Raw genomic sequence first — 19,180 nt, 5'->3', positions numbered from 1 at the left:
CATTTTTTTTCTTCAAAAAAAATGAAACAAAATCTCATGTTTTTAAATGGTTTGTTTCATTCTTCAAAAAAAAAATTCTAAATATATTCTATCACCACTTTAAAATTAATTATTAATAACATTTTAGGAGGGGTAAGTAGAAGTAGAATTATTAATACGACAAATGTTCTTGGCTACTCACATGTCTTTTTTCCATTTGCAAATGATTTACCTGCAACAAACAAATGTTACAAGAGAAAATAACTTATGATTTAGACATGAATCCGTTTCCTATATAAAACGTTTTGGTAAAACATTTCTTTCTTAGCTAGCCAATTGAACTCAGTACATTGTCATTTTTGTAACCCAATTTCAATTGGTCATATTGTATTGTACCTTTTGATCAGATATGCTATATGCAGCAGGTAGAAGATACAAAATATGCATATTATAAGCAAAAATGATGTGTAATAGCTGAATGAGATATCACTAAGGTAATGTGGAATGTGAGATGAACCACCAAGGTGTTTTTTTTTCCTTTTGTGTTATAGTGATTCTTGACAAAAAACTATAGAGCATGTTTAATTGCTTTTAAAGAAACCCTCTCATATAGTAATTACGATATCAATTTTCTTAGACTTTTCTGTTAAAGGAGTTGATAAGATATCAGCTCTCTTATGCTTTCCTGTAAAGGAGTTTTAATATGATCAAAGGTACTATTAAGATTTTTAAACAATATGTTAAGTGATCAACTCTCATGAGATATCACGAATTAGTTTCTAATAATATCGTTGGTTGTATCAGGAACATATACTGCCATTGTATATATATTTGCAGTTACCTCCAGACGTTAATTTGGGATCTAACATATGAAATCACCAGATTACAACTACATATACCACTTAACTTTTTTCTCAGAGTAAAGAGACGGAGAATATAAAAAAATATACGAAATAATGTATTAAAGGTGAAAGAATCAATCCAATGCCAATATCTTATAAATGAAATTGATCCAAATCCAACTTTGAAAGCAAAGTATAAAAGAACAATGACAGAACAAAAAAGAATGTGGAGAGTTCGACACTATTTGGTTCTAGAATTATTTCTAGTTAAATTAAATAGGTTGTTGAGTATACATTGAGAAAGGAATATAATAATCTTAGCATATGGTTCTCATCTAAGCAGAAACATATTATCCCACATAATCAGTTTGATTTTTCAAGCACAATGTTTGTATGTAATAGTCAAAATAAACAAATTAATATTTGTATATGGGTTATCACCTATCATCTGTAAATTTGTAAAGCTAATTGTAAATATTATGTTTACATCTTTACCCTTAAAAAAGAGTATGTAACTTAACATACATTGTCATTTTGAACTTTTTAAAATTCTCCAATGTTTAACTTTCCAGCAAAACACAATTTATCAAGAAAGCATCTTTGTATCAAACCTACCTAAGTGGTTTATATATGTTCAACCAACTAACTAAGCAATGAACATTTCACTCCAAAAACCAATTTTTAGATCATCAAAATGGGTCTCATTATCATCACCCTGATGGTCATGATCATACAAGTTGCATCAACATCGTCCGACCAAATAGATGTTCTCACTCCTCTTTGCATCAGTGAATGCTCCACCTGTCCCACCATCTGCTCTCCTCCTCCCTCCAAACCGCCACCCTCCACGTCACCACCTCCGTCTCCCTCATTGCCGTCATCCTCTCCCCCACGGCCGCCACCTCCGTCTCCCTCATTGCCGTTATCTTCTCCGCCACCAACACCGCCACCGCCTCACAAACGTTCTCCACAACCGGGTTCACCTCCACCGTTAATCACGGTCATCCAACCGCCACCACCAAGATTTTACTATTTTGAGTCCACACCGCCACCTCCACCGCTTTCTTCCAATGGAAAAGGTTCACCGCCATCGCCGCCTCCGTCCCCAAAGGGGCAGCAGCCTCCTTACCCATATCCTTATTTCTATTTCTATACGGCATCAAATGCCACACCTCTCCTTTCTTCTTCTTTCTTGATTTCTCTTTTTATATCTTGTCTCTCTATTTTGCTTAATAACGCTTAGTTAGTATAAAAGACTCGACGACTCTATTGTAAGTTTGTACTACTTAAATACTATTGTTTTTTATTTTTGGTGTAAAATACCAATATGCTAATATCGATCATCAAAAGCAGACGGCAGCAAAACAGAGTGTAGTACCAAAGTATTTGAAATTAGGAATGTGAAAACGAGCTACTCGATCGACCGACCTAATCTAGCTGATTGCGTCCACGACCAAGTCGTACTCGTACATGCATGGGACATAGGCTATCGATTCAAAGTCTAGAACTACTGTATATATATCTCACTTATCTTTTACAAATGTATAATGTTTCTTCAGTCATGAACTAAAGATTCAATTAGGGCACCATTTTGTAGCGAGACATGTAAATGTGAATAATATATGACAAGGTGTTGTGAATAAAATACGTAGATTTACATTGTGACAAACCCATTTTAAGTCGATTACATATTATAAATCGACTTGTATAAAAAAAAAAGAGAGTATGAAACTAACCTATGAATGATGTGATCATGTGAAGAAGAAAAAAAGGTCTCCAGTTAAATTTTACCTTTGGTTAATCCTTTGGTTGACGCGGTGAAAAAACAAAGAAGAAGAGTTAATAAAATAAAAATTGAAAGAGCGATTGATTTCAGATCCAAACACAGAAAAATCGTGAAATCTCCTCCTCTGTGTTGATCCTCCTGGATCTGTATACATTCTTCTAGAAGGTCGTGGAGATGTCTCCATCGATAAGCATCTCGAGTCATTTCGAATCGAGTTCTACTGATTCACGTTTTGCTTAGAAAAGACGAACCGTCTCGGGATGAACTTGAAGCAATTAAAGAGAGGTAACTTCGGTTTATGCCTCTTCTTAATAACTTCCTCTTGTATCTGATGAAGTAGCTAACATAGGATGTGTTTGCATATTTTCTCTCAGCCTGAAGAAAGACGCGTCCTCATTTCTTCGGTCATGTGGATGGTACGATCAAGTACACTCCTCCATGCGTGCCAAGAAGAGAGTGTGTACAGAGCAATCAGGAGGAGATGGTGAAGATAGTAACGACTTAAGGTAAGTGAAACCCTACTTTTTCATATCTTTTCTCATATCTTAAGATAGAACTTGCACAAATAGGATTATAACTTTTTGTTGCTTTCTTAGAATTCATTTTGGACGCTGTGCAGGAGGAGGTTGATAGGAGATGTAAAATCAAGTTCCCTTCAGATACCAGATGAATTGAAAGCGCATCTTGTAAACCGGCTCCGGAAAATTGGCAAGAAGAAATACTCGTGAACCATTCATGGTTTGCTTAACCGGTTAAAAGTCTCTACGTGGTCCCTCTACACTCTCCTCTGTCCTCAATTTCACCACATCGCTCATATTGCTTGAAGCATCCCGTTGGTTGTGTCTGGTGATACAGAGAGAAGGTATCAAGATTTTTTTCATGTGAGGGTGAAAAGGGAATTTGTTTTTCCTTATTATTGTTACATTTTTAGAAGAGAGTAACAAGTAATTAATGGAAAAAAGGATCGTGTAATATTTTGAGCCTTCGCTGAACTTTTTTGCCCTTATGGATGAAATGATCTTAGTCCATTGTAGACTAATATAAGAGCGTTCTTGGCTTTAGTTTTGATGTGTTACCTATTCTTTGAGACTAACGTGGGTTGTAATACAAAGATAATTGGATTGTTTGTTGGTAGTACGTCAAAGGATCGATCGAAGATGTAACAACTGAAAATGAAACCAAAAAGTAAATGAATAATTAAACAAACAGCTGAGAGGTTACAAATAGATTCTCTTTAAACAAGTTGATGGATGATTAGGCCAAGAAACGTATGATTTCTTTGGTCTTTGTCTTATTGGGGAAAAAAAAAACAAAATTTAGTGGTCTAAGAAGAAGAGAGTGTGCTGGTCTTGGCGTAGTGACCAAGAGACCAGGAGGAGAAGCCTGGACACGAAGAAGAGAGTCTCTCTGCGGTGGCTCTGACTAACTCTTCAAAGTCGAAATCTTCCTCGGAGATTGTGGTCAACATGTTCTTGAATGGCTCTCTCGTCGCAGTTATCAACTTAGCCGGAGCCAGCTCGGTGATGAACCTGGAGGTCTTAACTGTTTCCATCGGCGATTGAGATGTTCTGAATAGGTAAGAGAGTGTCGGGAGAAGAAAGCTTCTTCTTGTTTGGGCATGAGAAGGAAAAAAGATGGGAAAATAAGAGATACTAAAAGATATTGTGAAAGTTGTGAGAGTTGAAGTGAATATATAGAGAGTATAAAGGTGTATTCTTGTGAAGAAGTACTTGCTACTACAAAAGGACAATAATAATATGTGTAGGAGTACTTACAATCCCCTTCGTGATTAAGACAAAATCAGACCTAACAAATTATGATTATGTATGATCTTAACTCAAGACTATAACTATAAACACACTGGTACGTACGGTAGGTATGTAGTTATTATCAAATGAACGATGGTGTGGGGCAGTGGGGGCTCTTCAATTCATACTCTACAGCCAAAATAATCTATTGACAAAACTATATCGCCTTTTTAGCTAGCTTTGTATTTCTGTTCTCAGATCAATTATAGTTCAATGAATTTCAATATTTAACATGTTTCCTGTTTATCGTAAAGTCGTTCAAAGGTCATATTTTTCCTTATCTTGTATTAGCCAAAACTATATTACGCAGTATTTCTTTTCTGATTTAGATAAGGTGGCGTGATTAATAAAATTAAATTAAATAATATTTTATCACAATATTCCTATCCTTTTATATGGCTGTATGATACAATACATACGTCCCCGTTAAAATAACTATATAGAATTTTTTATAAAGCTCTAAATAAAATTGATAGCAACTTTATAGTAAGTGGTAACATATAGTTGCAAAATGAGTTGGCCGGTAGAACTTTAATTTCATGAAAATGACATATATACATTGATATTACCATCTCAACTTAACTCAAAACCCATAATATGTAGGGCTTGACATTTAGGTTTTGTTTCGTTTGAGTCGAAAATGTTTATTTTTAAGATTATTATATCAAAGTTTATGAACATTTAATTCAAATCTGAAATGAATTGATCATTTATATATTAGAACTCAATTTCGGTAATTATTTTGATGAATCAAATATCAAACATAGGATCAAAATACGCTATGAAAAAACTTTCAAGATAGATAAGTACATGATTAATCCTGATTTTTTAATTGAAGTTCTTAATTCATGATTTGATATTTTTTTTTTTTTTATAGACAGCTTTTATATCTTTTATTTAAGAACGGTTTTTAACTTTTTTTAATTAAAATCTAATAAAAATTAAAAATCGTTTCCCCAAACTAGAGTTAATCATGGTCTAATCAATACAAAGTTACAAGTTTATAAATTAGAAAACAGAAATCTATCAAGTATTTAATGTCTTGATGGGACAATTCAAGTAGCATAGTTGTTAGACGTCATACCATATTAAGCATTTGGATTTGATGTGTTATTATAGAAACCACAGAAACGAAACAGACTAATGGACCACATTTATTATATTCTATGGCGGAGAAAGGTAGCTGCTCCGATACGGCGTCGCATGGGACCGTTTTGCTTCTTCAAGCTTCCCGCCACCGTCTCGTATGCACATAAAAAGGTTTATTTTGGAATCTTCCTATGATATGAACCCACCAATGAACTTAGGTTGACGTAAGCTCTATTGAAGCCCACACTGAAGCCCATCTTATGATTCATTAAGAAGCTTATGTAACTATGTAACTAGGGTTTTATAAACCACTATATATGTCATTAGAGTGCTTGCTAGTAGGTAACTTTGGCTGCCATAGTTGCAGCCACATTAAAACATCTTTTATGATATCAATCCATCTTCTTAGCTCTTGGTGACAATCTAAAGTCTTTCCCTTTCTTACTCTTTATATTTCAATAAAGCTCATTGAGCTATCTCTAGTTTATGTTTCAATAAAGTCCTTTGGACACAAATCTATCTTGTTCTACAAACGTTCACATGGTATCAGAGCTTCAGTCGGTTCATGGGTTTATAATCTCACCAGTATCTATACATATCCTCTCTCTGCGCTTTACTACATCAAATGAGTTGAAGGTTGAAGCTTTCCATCTCAAAATGGCACCTTTCAGACAGTAAAAGAAAAACCAGACCAGATGCAACCAGATCGAGGTTTTTCAAGCTCAGCTTGCAAGTGGGTTATCTACATCAGAACGTGGGTTATATGCAAGTCTGTCCAGGTAATCATCAAGCTTTCTCCATCCCTAAAGCTTGGTAAAGTGACCTTTTCGGCAATGGAGAAGTCAGAGAAGAGACACGCCTTGGTAAAGCAAAATTGGTGTATTGGTGAAGCTGTTTGAAGAGGATAATGACTTTTCAAACAGAACCAGTGGTTTCTCCAAGTCACATGTCATGTTTCTTCTCACGGTAATATCTCTGTACTTTCATTCGAGGCTGAAAATAGATAGCTTGGGAACTGGAAACATATCGCTGGCTAGGTATTGGGATGTGACTGGATTGGTTTGGAAATTTGCGATAGGATAGTGGTGGGTTTGAGATTAATGGCAGCAAGTTTCTGTTTTTGATGAGTGCACACAAGATGTTTGGTTAAATGTCTAAGAGAGAAACAGATTGTGAAAATGAAGAGTTTTGGTGGCAAATAGATAGGAAACAGAGAGTTGAGGTTTTGGGCTGTTGTAGGATGGATCTCTTTGGCTGTGAGATAGCTTAGTCTAGTTAGGAGGATCAAAAAAAAAAAAAAAAATCCTCAACTTGTTGTGAGACAAATAGGTCAAAAGAACCTGAAGATGTTCTCACACTCATGCTATTCTCCAAGCTGAATAGTCATCTACCTACTTCCTATAGACCTTCAACTACTCATGATCCTTTTCAAAGCCAGCTCCATCTGCATCTTCAAACTTGGTTCAGCTGCTTGATTCACCACCCGATGCCAAGTTTGCGGGAGGATATTGAAGCCCACACTGAAGCCCATCTTATGATTCATTAAGAAGCTTATGTAACTATGTAACTAGGGTTTTATAAACCACTATATATGTCATTAGAGTGCTTGCTAGTAGGTAACTTTGGCTGCCATAGTTGCAGCCACATTAAAACATCTTTTATGATATCAATCCATCTTCTTAGCTCTTGGTGACAATCTAAAGTCTTTCCCTTTCTTACTCTTTATATTTCAATAAAGCTCATTGAGCTATCTCTAGTTTATGTTTCAATAAAGTCCTTTGGACACAAATCTATCTTGTTTCACCAATACACCAATTTTGCTTTACCAAGGCACGAGTCTCCTTCTCTCTTCTATCCCGCCGTTGTCTAGTTCTTCAACTTGCGAGGAGATCGAAATGGCAACAGTTCCAGGACAGCTGGTGTGGGAGATCGTGAAAAGAAACAACTGTTTCTTGGTGAAACAGTTCGGTAGAGGCAATGCCAAGGTTCAGTTCAGCAAGGAGAGCAACAACCTCTGCAACCTCAACTCTTACAAGCACTCTAATGACATATATAGTGGTTTATAAAACCCTAGTTACATAGTTACATAAGCTTCTTAATGAATCATAAGATGGGCTTCAGTGTGGGCTTCAATAAGCTCCACTCTTCCCGACTTTAACTCTAGAACTTGCAAGTCTTGTTGAATAATGATTTCACGTGAATGAAAGGTAATTCTCTATTAGTTTCTACGACCATGCATCTACATATTTTTCGTCGGTTAACTTAATTACATGTCTCTGCGCGCTAAATTAAGTAGTGGAACGAATATATATAAACTATTTGAACTAAATAAAAAACTTGAATATGGAAAACTAGAAATTATAATATAACTCAATTACAAATATCTCACTCATATTTTAGGTTTATTCTTAAATTGTAACTTGTAGATTCTGTTCTCGAGTAAGGGTTTTGGTCAAATTTTCCAAACATGCATATGGAAAATGGAACCGAGGAAAAAATAATATACATAATGTACCGCATTTGTATGTCTATAAACACCAATACATGTCAACTATAGCTTCACGCTGCTTCTCTCGGCTACACAAAGATCTGGCTTTGATCAGATTATCAAGAGCTCATTGGAGAAATCTCGACGAACAGTTGCCCTATTGAACTCTTTGGAGTTCTCTCCGGCATCTCTTCGTTATCTTCTTCCTTAGTTTTCCGTCGGTTTTCTTATTTTCAAAGAACTTCAAGTGGGCTTACACTCTCTAGTCAAAGCCTGTCTCTGTACTCACTCTGGTTTGGGCTCTCTAGTATGAGACCCCTTTGCCAAACAGAAAAAAATCAACTAGCTGCTTTACCACAATACAAGAGTGAAAAGAGGTAACACATTCTAGATCGAGAGACAACGATCAGGGTCTCTGTTGGTTTTAGAAGATCTTGCATGAAGGAATAGAGAGTGGAACTGAGCCAAGCTAAATAGGTTATTAAGTTAGTGTTGCTCAAAAAAAGACAATGAGTAGTAAATCAGTTCTAATTAGATACTTATGGCTCTAACAACCAATGACCCATCTATTCAAAAGTAAACTAGAGTTTTAAATATTGGGCCTTACCGTTAGGACAATTGTACTGATTCTGGTTGGGCGTAGGAAGGATGCTAGTACTGATTCTGGTTGGGCGTAGAATCCTTGAACTCACAAAACATATATATTATTAGCCTTCATATTTTAAACATGTATGATACAAATCTCTTGTGATCCTGAAATTGATAGACGAAGTGACGAAGAGCTGATTAGAAAAATGAGGAAAAAATCAAGATGGATGATCTTGTTCTACTAGTACCAGCTGTGGATTTTTGTTTTGCGCCATTCAATTATGACAATGGGTTATAGATAATGTTTTCAATCCCAAGCTAACATATGGTTGTTCCGACATACGATGTATAAATATTATTGGTTCATATTAGTTTGTGGTTAGTGGTTACTTGTTTACGATTTATGTAGGTAAGTATTATGTATATACTTTTTGCTTAAATATTCTTTTGTGCTACAAACAATAAAGTACTTGCCAAATTGACAAACCAAATAAAATCCAACTATAATTGTAACTTTTGGTAGTCTTTATCTAAAATTTTCACCTATACATGTTTTTAGCTTAATTTTTACAACAAATTAACGCCGAAATTCATAAAATTAACGAAGAGAAGAAATGTGCATGAGGAAGTCCATCGAATATCGTGAAACTTAGATGATAAGAGATTGTTTTCCCAAATTATTCATCATAAAATTAGCTCAGTCCAACGAATACAATCTGTAGCAAAGCGAATACAGTCATTGTAATCAATCAAAGTACGTGAAAACACCGTGGCCTAGTGGTCAAGGTTTAAAGACTTCCATATCTAGGTCTAGGGTTTAAATTCCAGACAACGCAATTTCTACATAAAGAGATATGGGTTTCAATTCCCGGAGAAGACGAATTATGCAGAAAATTAAAAAAAATATTTACAAGAGATAGGGCTACTCAGGGTGATACAGTCAGGCGTGAATCCTCATAAAGCATGTAAAATTGTCGCCTGTAATATCTTCTATGTAATGTTTCTCTGTTGTAATAGCATAATTAACCAGACAAAAAAAATCAATCAAAGTATTTTTATTTACATTAAATAATTGAGCAAAATAATTTGCAATCCGGTTTGATTCCATCTTTGATATGATCTTACATATATTCAGTTTTAATGACATTGATTGAAAATATATATGTTGAGATTATGAAAAGAGAAGTGAACCAACAAACCTGCCCATGTGGAGAAAACGAAGATAAGATGGCCGGTTGCATGTTCCCCTAAACTCAATCTCAATGTTTTGTCTTCTTTCAACATATCTCCTCTTTTCATGCCCACCTTTCTCCCTTTCATACTCTTTCTCTTATTTCATTAGATTGTGTTGAACCCTAATACACAATATGGTTAAGTTAAATCATTCATTATGGGTAGAAAACAAATAATATAAATCAACAGCTGTGTTTACCGCGTTCATAAATAAGGAATTTCGAATTGTATACACGTGTGCATGCTGTTCCTTTCCATACCACATTCGAATGTTGTGACTAATTTATTGAATAAAACAATTTCTGAAAAGAATATCACCGAAATTTTTTGAAAGGATTAATTAAGTTTTTGAAACTTTCCTAGTTCTTAATGGACTTTTTATCTGTCAAAGTTTGATATTTATAAAAATAAAAATAAACAAAAGATTTAAAAGATTTGTTATTTAGTAGCCCATAATATAATAGATTAGACAATGACAATAAAAGATTTATGTCCAAAGTTATAATTTCCATAAAATTATAGTTCCTTGGAGTATTCAAAGCAAGCCATGCAAATCCCAATGTCAATGAACCAAGAAAATCAAGACCAGATTCATCTCCTCTTAATTCACTTCCTTTTTATTTACTTCACCTCTTTCTTCTTTTTCTTCTCTATATAAACCTATTCAGATCCTTTTCTCCTTCATCGCAATTCTTACATTTGCTCTCTCCCTTCCATCACCCACAAAAGGGTTTTTTTTTTGGCACCCGAAGTGATAAACCTTAAAACCATAAAACCACAAAGGTTCTTTATCGTTGATCACTAATATAAACCCTATGGCAGAATTCAAGAGAAAGTTCAACAAAGGCCATGCTTTTACAAGCAAATGTGTTTCCTTGGTGAAGGAACAACGAGCTCGTCTCTATATTCTCCGCCGTTGCGCTACCATGCTTTGCTGCTGGTACATCCATGGCGATGAATAGAGAGAGCCCCCTTGAGTTCATCTTTCAAATTACATATAGCTATATATATGTGTGTGTATATATATATGCCTCTCCTCCCCATCTCTTCTTCTTGAATCCATGTTGGTATTGGTGGTTGCATGGCGTGATCCCTCTCCATAAATATTTTGATTCTCTCTTCTATTGGTGCAACCCTGCTTAATCTCCTCTTTTTTAACCTAAAGAGTGAATCTTTTGGGGTTTTTTTTTCATGAGTTATTTGCATGAGCCAAAATAGAGAGAGACTTTACCCGCCGATTGAGCTGACGGAGTTTTTACTGTTTCTGGAACATAAGGAGGGAGAGAAGCCATGGATGATGTTATGTGGGAAAAGGAGTTCATACTATCAAATCTTCTGGAAGTTTTGGGGTTTAGTTTCGTTTTGAGTTGACCAAAGTCTCTTTTGGTTTCATCTATTTATGACCAAAGATCTTCTTGTTTAATTTTAGCATCTGGTTGTAACCAATGCGAGAATAATATAAAAGAATAAAACTTTTGATTTTGGCTATTTAGATTCTTTTACTGGCTCAAACTCAAAAACTAAACAAACCAGTAGAACTCAATCACTCATCTTATATTATCTTACAAACCAACATCTTAACCAAGTTTCGGTTCAGTAAAGATTTATTCCAAGAACCAAATTCCGGTTCAAAAACAGAGTACTCTTCAAAGAGGGGACAATTAGAGATCGTAATAATCCGGTCCAGACTACACGAAGAAGAAGATGGTCAATGGCGTGAAGCCAAGTCATTGGTTAGGTTTTATTTAGTTAACAATTTCAAATAAGGAAATTTCTTGCTTTTACATTTTTGGTTATTCCAGTTTAGGGAAGTTTCTTATTTAAGAGAAATAGTAAAATGTCAATTGTTCCTGAAACCAAATCAATCCATTAATAAATAAACAGAGTATATATATAGAATATCTACCGGACAAAAAAAGGTGGGATTTGAAGATGATCGACCAGGATTATTGGTTATCATTAGTTTTCGGTTTTGCATATTGCATGCTTTTTTATGGACTCTGTCGAGTGTTGTCTTGGGCTTCCAACCGTGTTGATGATGAAGCCAACAATGATCACCACGATCATAGTGTTACCGGCGATGACCATGTCATTATTATAGTCAAGGAACTGGCCGGTATCAAACCCTCCGTTCTCCAATCCATCCCCGTCGTAGATTTCAACTCCGAGGACTCCAAAGACAGCTTCGAATGTGTCGTTTGCCTCTCCAAGCTTGAAGACGGAGACAAAGCCAGAATTTTGCCGACATGTAATCACTGGTTCCACGCCAATTGCATCGAGACGTGGCTTCAGTTGCATTCTTCTTGTCCTATTTGCAGAAACGTAGTTGGTTCGGTCCAAGATTCCGGCACCACCTGAAGTAGTAAGAACTTGGCCCGCTATGAGTTTATATTTACGGCCCATATGTCAGGTTCTACTACAGATATATGATGTGATATGATCGTGTGTTTCCGTAGCATATGATTTTTTTTTAAAAAATCTGGATGGAATTTTACGGTTAGACTTGTCTTTGGAGGATATACAAATTTGGGAACACGGCAATAATATTCTTTGGAATTCGAAATCATATTATTTTTACCAAAAAAATTACTTTCTACTCCCTTTCCCTTTGTTCGAAAAAGTTATAAATTTTATTTTTTGCATATATTAAAAAATTATACTGAATTTTGATAAATAGTGCATGTGTTTTTATAGTTGACTAATTCTCACAATTTTAAGCAAATATAATTTTGATAAACATAATAATTATGTTTTTTGAATTTCACAACTTAGCATTAGTAATACATTGAAAAGGTAAAAATATATATATATTTTTCAAACTATTTTTTATTCTAAAACATGAATATTTTGAAACTAATAAGAGAATATAAACCTTTAGCAAAAAAAAGACTAATAAGAAAATATCAATTAAGGGCATTTCCAATAATGACATCAAAATTGATATTAAAATTACACCAAATTTTATATCCCACTCAAATAATGGAGTCAAGAAAAGTAAAAGGAAAGAGAAAAGAAAAGTCATTAATAAAAATCTCGCGTCTGATATCAATATAAACACCTACTCTTCACAAGCACATTCACCACTCCTCCACACATCAGTGCCAAACAATGGCATCGTCTATCAAAGAAATCTTCTCCAAAGATAACTTCAGCAAAAATAAGAAACTTGTTTTACTCTCCGCCACCGTAGCCTTGCTACTCGTAACCGCCATTGCCGGAATCACCGTCGGAGCTTCAAAAGCCAACGAAAACGGAAAACGAACTCTAACTCCGTCGTCTCACGCAGTGTTAACATCCGCCTGCATATCCACGCGTTATCCTGAGCTCTGCATCTCTGCTGTGGCCACCTCCGGAGGCGTTGAGCTTACGTCGCAGAAAGACGTCATCGAAGCTTCTCTTAACCTCACGAAAACGGTCGTGGAACACAACTACTTCACCGTGAAGAAACTGATCAAGAAGAGGAAAGGACTAACTCCTCGCGAGAAGACGGCGCTTCATGACTGTTTAGAGACTATTGATGAGACGCTCGATGAGCTTCACGAGGCAGTGGAAGATCTCCATTTGTATCCTAACAAGAAATCTCTCCGGGAACACGCCGGTGATCTCAAAACCCTCATTAGCTCCGCCATTACCAACCAAGAGACTTGTCTAGACGGCTTCTCTCATGACGGGGCAGACAAGAAAGTCCGCAAGGCCTTGTTTAAGGGTCAGGTACGTAAACAACATCAGTTTCTTTACCCATTACGGCTCTCATGTAGAATTGAACAATAATTGAAAATAATATATAAATATGTGAATTGTATAAGATATAGTCAGCATTCAGCACTAACATTTTGAATTAAAATTTACAAAATGTCAATTAAATGCATTTGTTTTGGTTTACAAAAATTTATGGTATCTTTAATGGCTCAACATTACATCACTATTCCCTTATTTACTCGTGGGGTTATGGATTAAGTTTTCTTTTAATGATGAACTAGACTTTTTCAAAAATATGTTTCTATTTGTTTTTCATGTCAATAAGGATTAGGCAAAATACCCGAATCTGAATAACCGAACCGAACCGATCCGAAAAAGTAGTACCAAACTCAAACCGAAATTGATTAAATATCGGAATTATTTAAATTTTTGGTTTTCAGAGAACCAAAACCGAATCCGATCCAAACCGAAGTATTCCGGGTACCCGAATGTATCCGAAATAGATTTATATACTTATATATATTATTTATTTTTAGATTTAATATATATATATATATAAAACATCTAGAATATATATGATACTTTTAAGCTGGTTTAAATACTTGAAAATATATACAAAAATCAATAGTGAATATATAAAATAGAAAAAATATACTTAAAACACCAAAAATACTTAAAATAATTATTGATTCTCTATCCAAATATTTGAACTAAAGTAATTTATATTTTAAGTTTAGGTATTCTGACATATGTTATTCAAATTTATATTTAGTATATTATTTTGTTTATAGTTTTTGAGAAATTTAAAGTATATAAATACATAATAAATTTTAAAATTTTAAAAGTAAATTAAATGGGTTATCCGAACTGGAACCGAACTCGCAAAAATCCGAAGTGAACCCAAACTGAAATTTAGAAATATTAGAATGAGACTGAAATCCTTGACCCCGGAAACCCGAAATTCAAACAGACCTAAATTGAACCCGATTAAGTAAAAGATAGATAGTTTCTCATAATATAATGGACTTCTAAATTTTCTTAATAATATAAGTCCATTATTTTTTCTCTTAATATACTGTTATGCATGTCTCCAAACAAATCTATTTTTTAAAACTACAATCTATATTTCCAAACAAACCTCTTTTTTTAAACTGCAATCCATGTTTCCAAACAAACATTTTTTAAAAAACTATAATTTATGTTTCTAAACAACTTTAAAAAAAAAATTGCTATACATGTTTCCAAACAAACCTAATTTGTACTTGAGTTTTAATAAGATAGATAGATACTAGATATGGACTCACCCGGTCGGGTGGGTTTTGATTTTCTTAAAATAAGTTAAATTTACTTTAAAAATATAAGTAATTTAGTTATATCTATTATTGAAAAAAATATTTTTAATTTACATTTTTGGTCATAATATACGGTGATATATATAAAATGTAAATACAAATCCTATTAAATAGATTTAATAAGATTTTTTTTCTTATTAGATTTAATAAGATTTTTATATTGATGTTAGTTGCTATTTAAATATCAATTCATCATTGCAAAATTAGAATATAAATTTTTTTATCAATGTAAAATAACTATACAAATTAAAGTGAGTAAAAAAAGTTCTAAATTTTATATACTCGATTCTAAATTTAGTAAAAAAGTTATAAAGCTAGAACCATCTCTAGTGTTTCACCACCAGTAGAATGTACTTGGTTTCAAGAGTGTAACATTTAAAGAAATCAAAGGTTGCCATATATTTGTTTGTTATATTCTCGTGGTTAAAACAACCATGCTATTATTTTGGTAAAAAATGGAGAAATAATACATAATTAAGAAAAGTAGTGACTAGTGATATATTCGGTTTGATTGCTTGCTATAAATTAGGTAACTTATTTGAGAATTTTTTAGGAAGTAGTAATTAATTTGAATGGGTTTAATTTTTTATGTTGTTTTGGGAAAATTTAGAAAACTAATAATTTAATTCGTTTATATATAAAAACTTATATGTTTATATTTTATAAATATTTCCTTTTCTCTTTATGTGTTTTTGAAAAAAAAAAGTAAAATTAAATGAAAAATTTAACTAAAATATTATTTTGAAAAAAAAGAAATATATTATTAATGGCAATCATATATAATAATTGTAGTTTATTAAGAATATCTAGGTAATCAACCATCTTGATAATTTTAAGAAAATTGACTTTTCAAATAATATTATTGAGATACTATATAGTGCCAAAAAAATTATGGAAAAGGTAACATTAATATCCCATCACATCACTTTAACATTTTTTTATAATTTTCAGTATTTATTTTAGTACAGTGGGCTGTTGGTAGCTAGTGTTGGTCTAGATGTACAATTATTGTTATTAGAGTATAGACATTTATTTCTATAAACTTGTCGCCAACGCGATTGTTTCCAAAATACAGCTTTATAACGAAAGAATTATGTGTAGATGCACGTAGAGCACATGTGCAGCAACGCACTAGCAATGATCAAGAACATGACTGATACCGATATAACCAATTTTGAGCTAAAAGCCAAATTCACCTCAAACAACCGTAAACTCAAGGAGGAGACTACGGTGGCCGTAGATATGGCTAGCGTCGGAGATTTAGACGCGGAGGGGTGGCCGACTTGGTTATCCGCAGGAGATAGGAGGCTTCTTCAAGGGTCCACAGTGGAAGCCGATGCTACCGTGGCGGCTGATGGTAGCGGCACATTCACCACTGTGGCGGCTGCGGTTGCGGCTGCCCCGGAGAATAGTAATAAGAGGTATGTAATACATATAAAAGCCGGAGTCTATAGAGAGAACGTGGACGTGGCCAAGAAGAAAAAGAATATAATGTTTATGGGAGATGGTCGGACAACAACTATTATTACCGCAAGTAGAAACGCCGTCGACGGTTGGCCCACCTTTAGCTCTGCAACCGTTGGTAAGCCATTTTAGTTATTAGTTTTAAAAAATATTATAATCGTAATTTTGGACGATGCGGCATTTTATTGTGGTGGAAAAATATTCTCACATTAAGTAGACTCATGTAGATTTTTAGGGCATGGGCAATGGATGATTCAATTTTAAAATATTAAACAAAAATGTTAGTTAGGTCTGCTTCATGTGCAAGTCTTAATCCACCGGGTTTCTTGGATTTATTTCATATGCTTTGCCAGGTCACATTATGTGGACTGGGTGTTTATGGCCCATGCACTAGGCCTAAGGAAAAATATTTGTAAATTTTGATTTGATTTGTTATTAGTTTTGAACCGAAAAAAATTCAGAAATCCGTAAATATACGGAAAAAAACAAATATTAGTATTGATAAGAAATGAAACAAATCATAAATGCTAATATTTTTAAGAATGAAAATTTGATCCGGTCCGTTAAATTCACATATATATATATATATTTAAAAATTATATATAATTTATATAAATATTGTATTTTATATGTTTACAATAGTTTTATTATGTTAATTATTCGAATTTTAAAATGTAAATAACTAATAAAATATTAATATTTTATTGTATTTTGAATATTATTTATTTTATATTTTATTTATGTCGATCGAATTAGATATTAGATTAAAAATCTAAAATTTTATGGATATCCGGTACACCAAATATCTGGATAACTAAGGATCAAATCATATCAGGTAAGTGATTATTCGACCAAAACAAATAGGTTTATGCATACATTTAGAACTCCAGATATTTCGATCCATGCTCAATTGCTCATACCAACCATCCACTAGTGAATAGAGCCTTTACTTCATTACCTTTTCTCTTTCCTACCTTTTTTCTTTCTTGTTCATTGCTCTTGACTTTTCAATCCGATCTTGTCCCTTATTTACATTTGTCACATCGTTCACAGAGTGTCAATTTTTGGACAATATCTCCAAAATAAGTATTTGTCAGGTTTTATATTAATATTATGTTGTAGTTTTGTTAAAAAGGTTAATTTTTACTTCATTTATTTAGTTTGAACCATTCAAACATGGACATTTTGCTTAATCTTCTTCTAAAAACATCCGTGCAGAGATACTTCTCTTCTTAATCTCTCCATTTTTTTTTGTTTTTGTAATCCTTGGTATTAGTGAGATATTTGTCTTGATACTCCCTCCCTCTGTATCATTGAGGTGTTCAAAGTTTTTGCACAAATATTAAAAAAATACAAAATTTTATGTAATTGACTTTAATTACATTAAATAAAACTAATTTAACCAATAAAAAATACAGTATTTTATAATTGGTCAAAAATTTCAAATGCCATTAAATTTTACCTAAAATTGTGAAAACATAACTTATTTTGAAACAAAATCAAAATCCTTAAACACCAGTTAAATTGATATAGAAGGAGTATTACTTTTGGAGCTGCTCTAAAAGCTCAAATATTTAAATAAGTATCTAAAAAGATAAAATAACAAAATTCTTTGAATATTTTTAAAAAAAATTAGTGTAAATATTATAAAAGTTAATAAATTTAATAAAAGTATCTCAAATTTAAATTGATTGAGTATCTCAAATGTTTAAAACTTTTGCAAAATATCTCAAATTATCTCATTTGAGATACTTTTACAAAAATCTATAAGTTTTAAGATATTCAAACAATTTAAATATTGTTATTGTCATCTTAATTATTTTTAGATATTCCCTCTACATACTTGTGCTTTTATTAAATGCACTTTGATTTTGAAGTCTGTAAGACATTTTTGTTTATTTAAAATAATTTATAAGAAAATAAAAGCGTATATCCGTTAAACTAAAAGTGAGATTCCCGCAAAAACAAAATACAGTAAGATTCCTGCAAAACAAGAAAAGATACCGTTAAACTTTTTATTTTGAAAAAAAAAAACTAATTGATATTTTCTTTTATGGGACCTAGCTGTCGTCGGCGAAAGATTTTTAGCGCGTGACATCACTTTCCAGAACACGGCGGGTCCGTCGAAGGAACAAGCGGTGGCTCTACGTGTCGGTTCTGACTTCTCCGCTTTCTACCAATGCGACATGTTAGCTTACCAAGACACTCTCTACGTCCACTCTAACCGTCAGTTCTTCGTCAACTGTCTCATCGTCGGAACCGTCGACTTCATCTTCGGAAACGCCGCCGTCGTTCTCCAAGACTGCGACATCCACGCCCGCCGACCAGGCCCCGGCCAGAAAAACATGGTCACAGCCCAAGGACGAACTGACCCTAACCAGAACACCGGGATAGTTATCCAGAATTGTCGGATTGGTGCCACGTCAGATTTACTGTCTGTGAAAAGTAGTTTTCCTACGTATCTTGGTCGGCCGTGGAAGGAGTATTCGCATACGGTGATAATGCAGTCGGATATCTCTGACGTGATCAGACCCGAAGGGTGGTTCGAGTGGAGCGGAACTTTTGCGTTGAACACTTTAACATACAGAGAGTATGCGAACACAGGAGCAGGGGCTGGAACTGGAGATAGAGTGAAGTGGAAAGACTTTAAGGTAATAACAGATGCTGCTGAGGCTGAGCCATATACTGCTGGTCAGTTTATCGGTGGTGGAGGCTGGTTAGCTTCGACCGGTTTCCCTTTCTCACTCGGTCTGTGAGATATTATTGTTGTTTACTTCTACATGGTGTTGTTGTTGGTCGAATAATTATTGATTTAATAAATAAATCATAATGTTGTTTGTTTCCTAGCGTTA

At 33.8% G+C, this 19,180-nt stretch overlaps 4 protein-coding genes across 5 annotated transcripts; 3 read left to right on the top strand and 1 right to left on the bottom strand.

Annotated features, from left to right (window-relative positions):
- The first annotated feature begins 17 nt into the window (after window positions 1-17).
- Window positions 18-3,571, top strand: LOC103859571 (extensin). Of its 2 annotated transcripts, none has more exons than XM_033286455.1 (3): window positions 18-2,892; window positions 2,982-3,113; window positions 3,230-3,571. In XM_033286455.1, exon 1 carries the CDS (start codon window positions 1,516-1,518, stop codon window positions 2,062-2,064), a length of 549 nt encoding a protein of 182 aa, XP_033142346.1. In that variant the 5' UTR covers window positions 18-1,515; the 3' UTR covers window positions 2,065-2,892; window positions 2,982-3,113; window positions 3,230-3,571. The 2 variants fall into 2 exon arrangements, with proteins under 2 accessions (XP_033142346.1, XP_033142345.1); XM_033286454.1 differs by having other exon boundaries at window positions 3,227-3,571.
- A 190-nt stretch (window positions 3,572-3,761) lies between these two features.
- On the bottom strand, window positions 3,762-4,656 carry LOC103859569. The gene has a single exon (XM_009137130.3). The coding sequence runs from the start codon at window positions 4,157-4,159 to the stop codon at window positions 3,932-3,934; it is 228 nt and encodes a 75-aa protein (XP_009135378.1). The 5' UTR covers window positions 4,160-4,656; the 3' UTR covers window positions 3,762-3,931.
- Window positions 4,657-5,425: 769 nt separating this feature from the next.
- LOC103859567 lies at window positions 5,426-11,305 on the top strand. The gene has a single exon (XM_009137129.3). The coding sequence runs from the start codon at window positions 10,629-10,631 to the stop codon at window positions 10,773-10,775; it is 147 nt and encodes a 48-aa protein (XP_009135377.1). The 5' UTR covers window positions 5,426-10,628; the 3' UTR covers window positions 10,776-11,305.
- Window positions 11,306-12,870: 1,565 nt separating this feature from the next.
- LOC103859565 (pectinesterase/pectinesterase inhibitor 3) lies at window positions 12,871-19,170 on the top strand. The gene is made up of 3 exons (XM_009137128.3): window positions 12,871-13,524; window positions 15,966-16,446; window positions 18,393-19,170. The coding sequence occupies exons 1-3, from the start codon at window positions 12,922-12,924 to the stop codon at window positions 19,082-19,084; spliced, it is 1,776 nt and encodes a 591-aa protein (XP_009135376.1). The 5' UTR covers window positions 12,871-12,921; the 3' UTR covers window positions 19,085-19,170.
- Window positions 19,171-19,180: the final 10 nt, after the last annotated feature.

The sequence above is a fragment of the Brassica rapa genome, chromosome A03, assembly GCF_000309985.2.
Source record: "Brassica rapa cultivar Chiifu-401-42 chromosome A03, CAAS_Brap_v3.01, whole genome shotgun sequence".
NCBI lineage: Eukaryota > Viridiplantae > Streptophyta > Magnoliopsida > Brassicales > Brassicaceae > Brassica > Brassica rapa.
This window is presented reverse-complemented; position numbering and strand designations above follow the sequence as displayed.

Bases quoted from the DNA above. Each gene is read 5' to 3' on its own strand.
- LOC103859571 (XM_033286455.1), top strand. From the start codon at position 1,516: ATGGGTCTCATTATCATCACCCTGATGGTCATGATCATACAAGTTGCA.
- LOC103859569 (XM_009137130.3), bottom strand. From the start codon at position 4,159: ATGGAAACAGTTAAGACCTCCAGGTTCATCACCGAGCTGGCTCCGGCT.
- LOC103859567 (XM_009137129.3), top strand. From the start codon at position 10,629: ATGGCAGAATTCAAGAGAAAGTTCAACAAAGGCCATGCTTTTACAAGC.
- LOC103859565 (XM_009137128.3), top strand. From the start codon at position 12,922: ATGGCATCGTCTATCAAAGAAATCTTCTCCAAAGATAACTTCAGCAAA. The intron at 13,525-15,965 runs GTACGTAAACAA...AATTATGTGTAG, and splicing joins AGGCCTTGTTTAAGGGTCAG to ATGCACGTAGAGCACATGTG. The intron at 16,447-18,392 runs GTAAGCCATTTT...TATGGGACCTAG, and splicing joins CTTTAGCTCTGCAACCGTTG to CTGTCGTCGGCGAAAGATTT.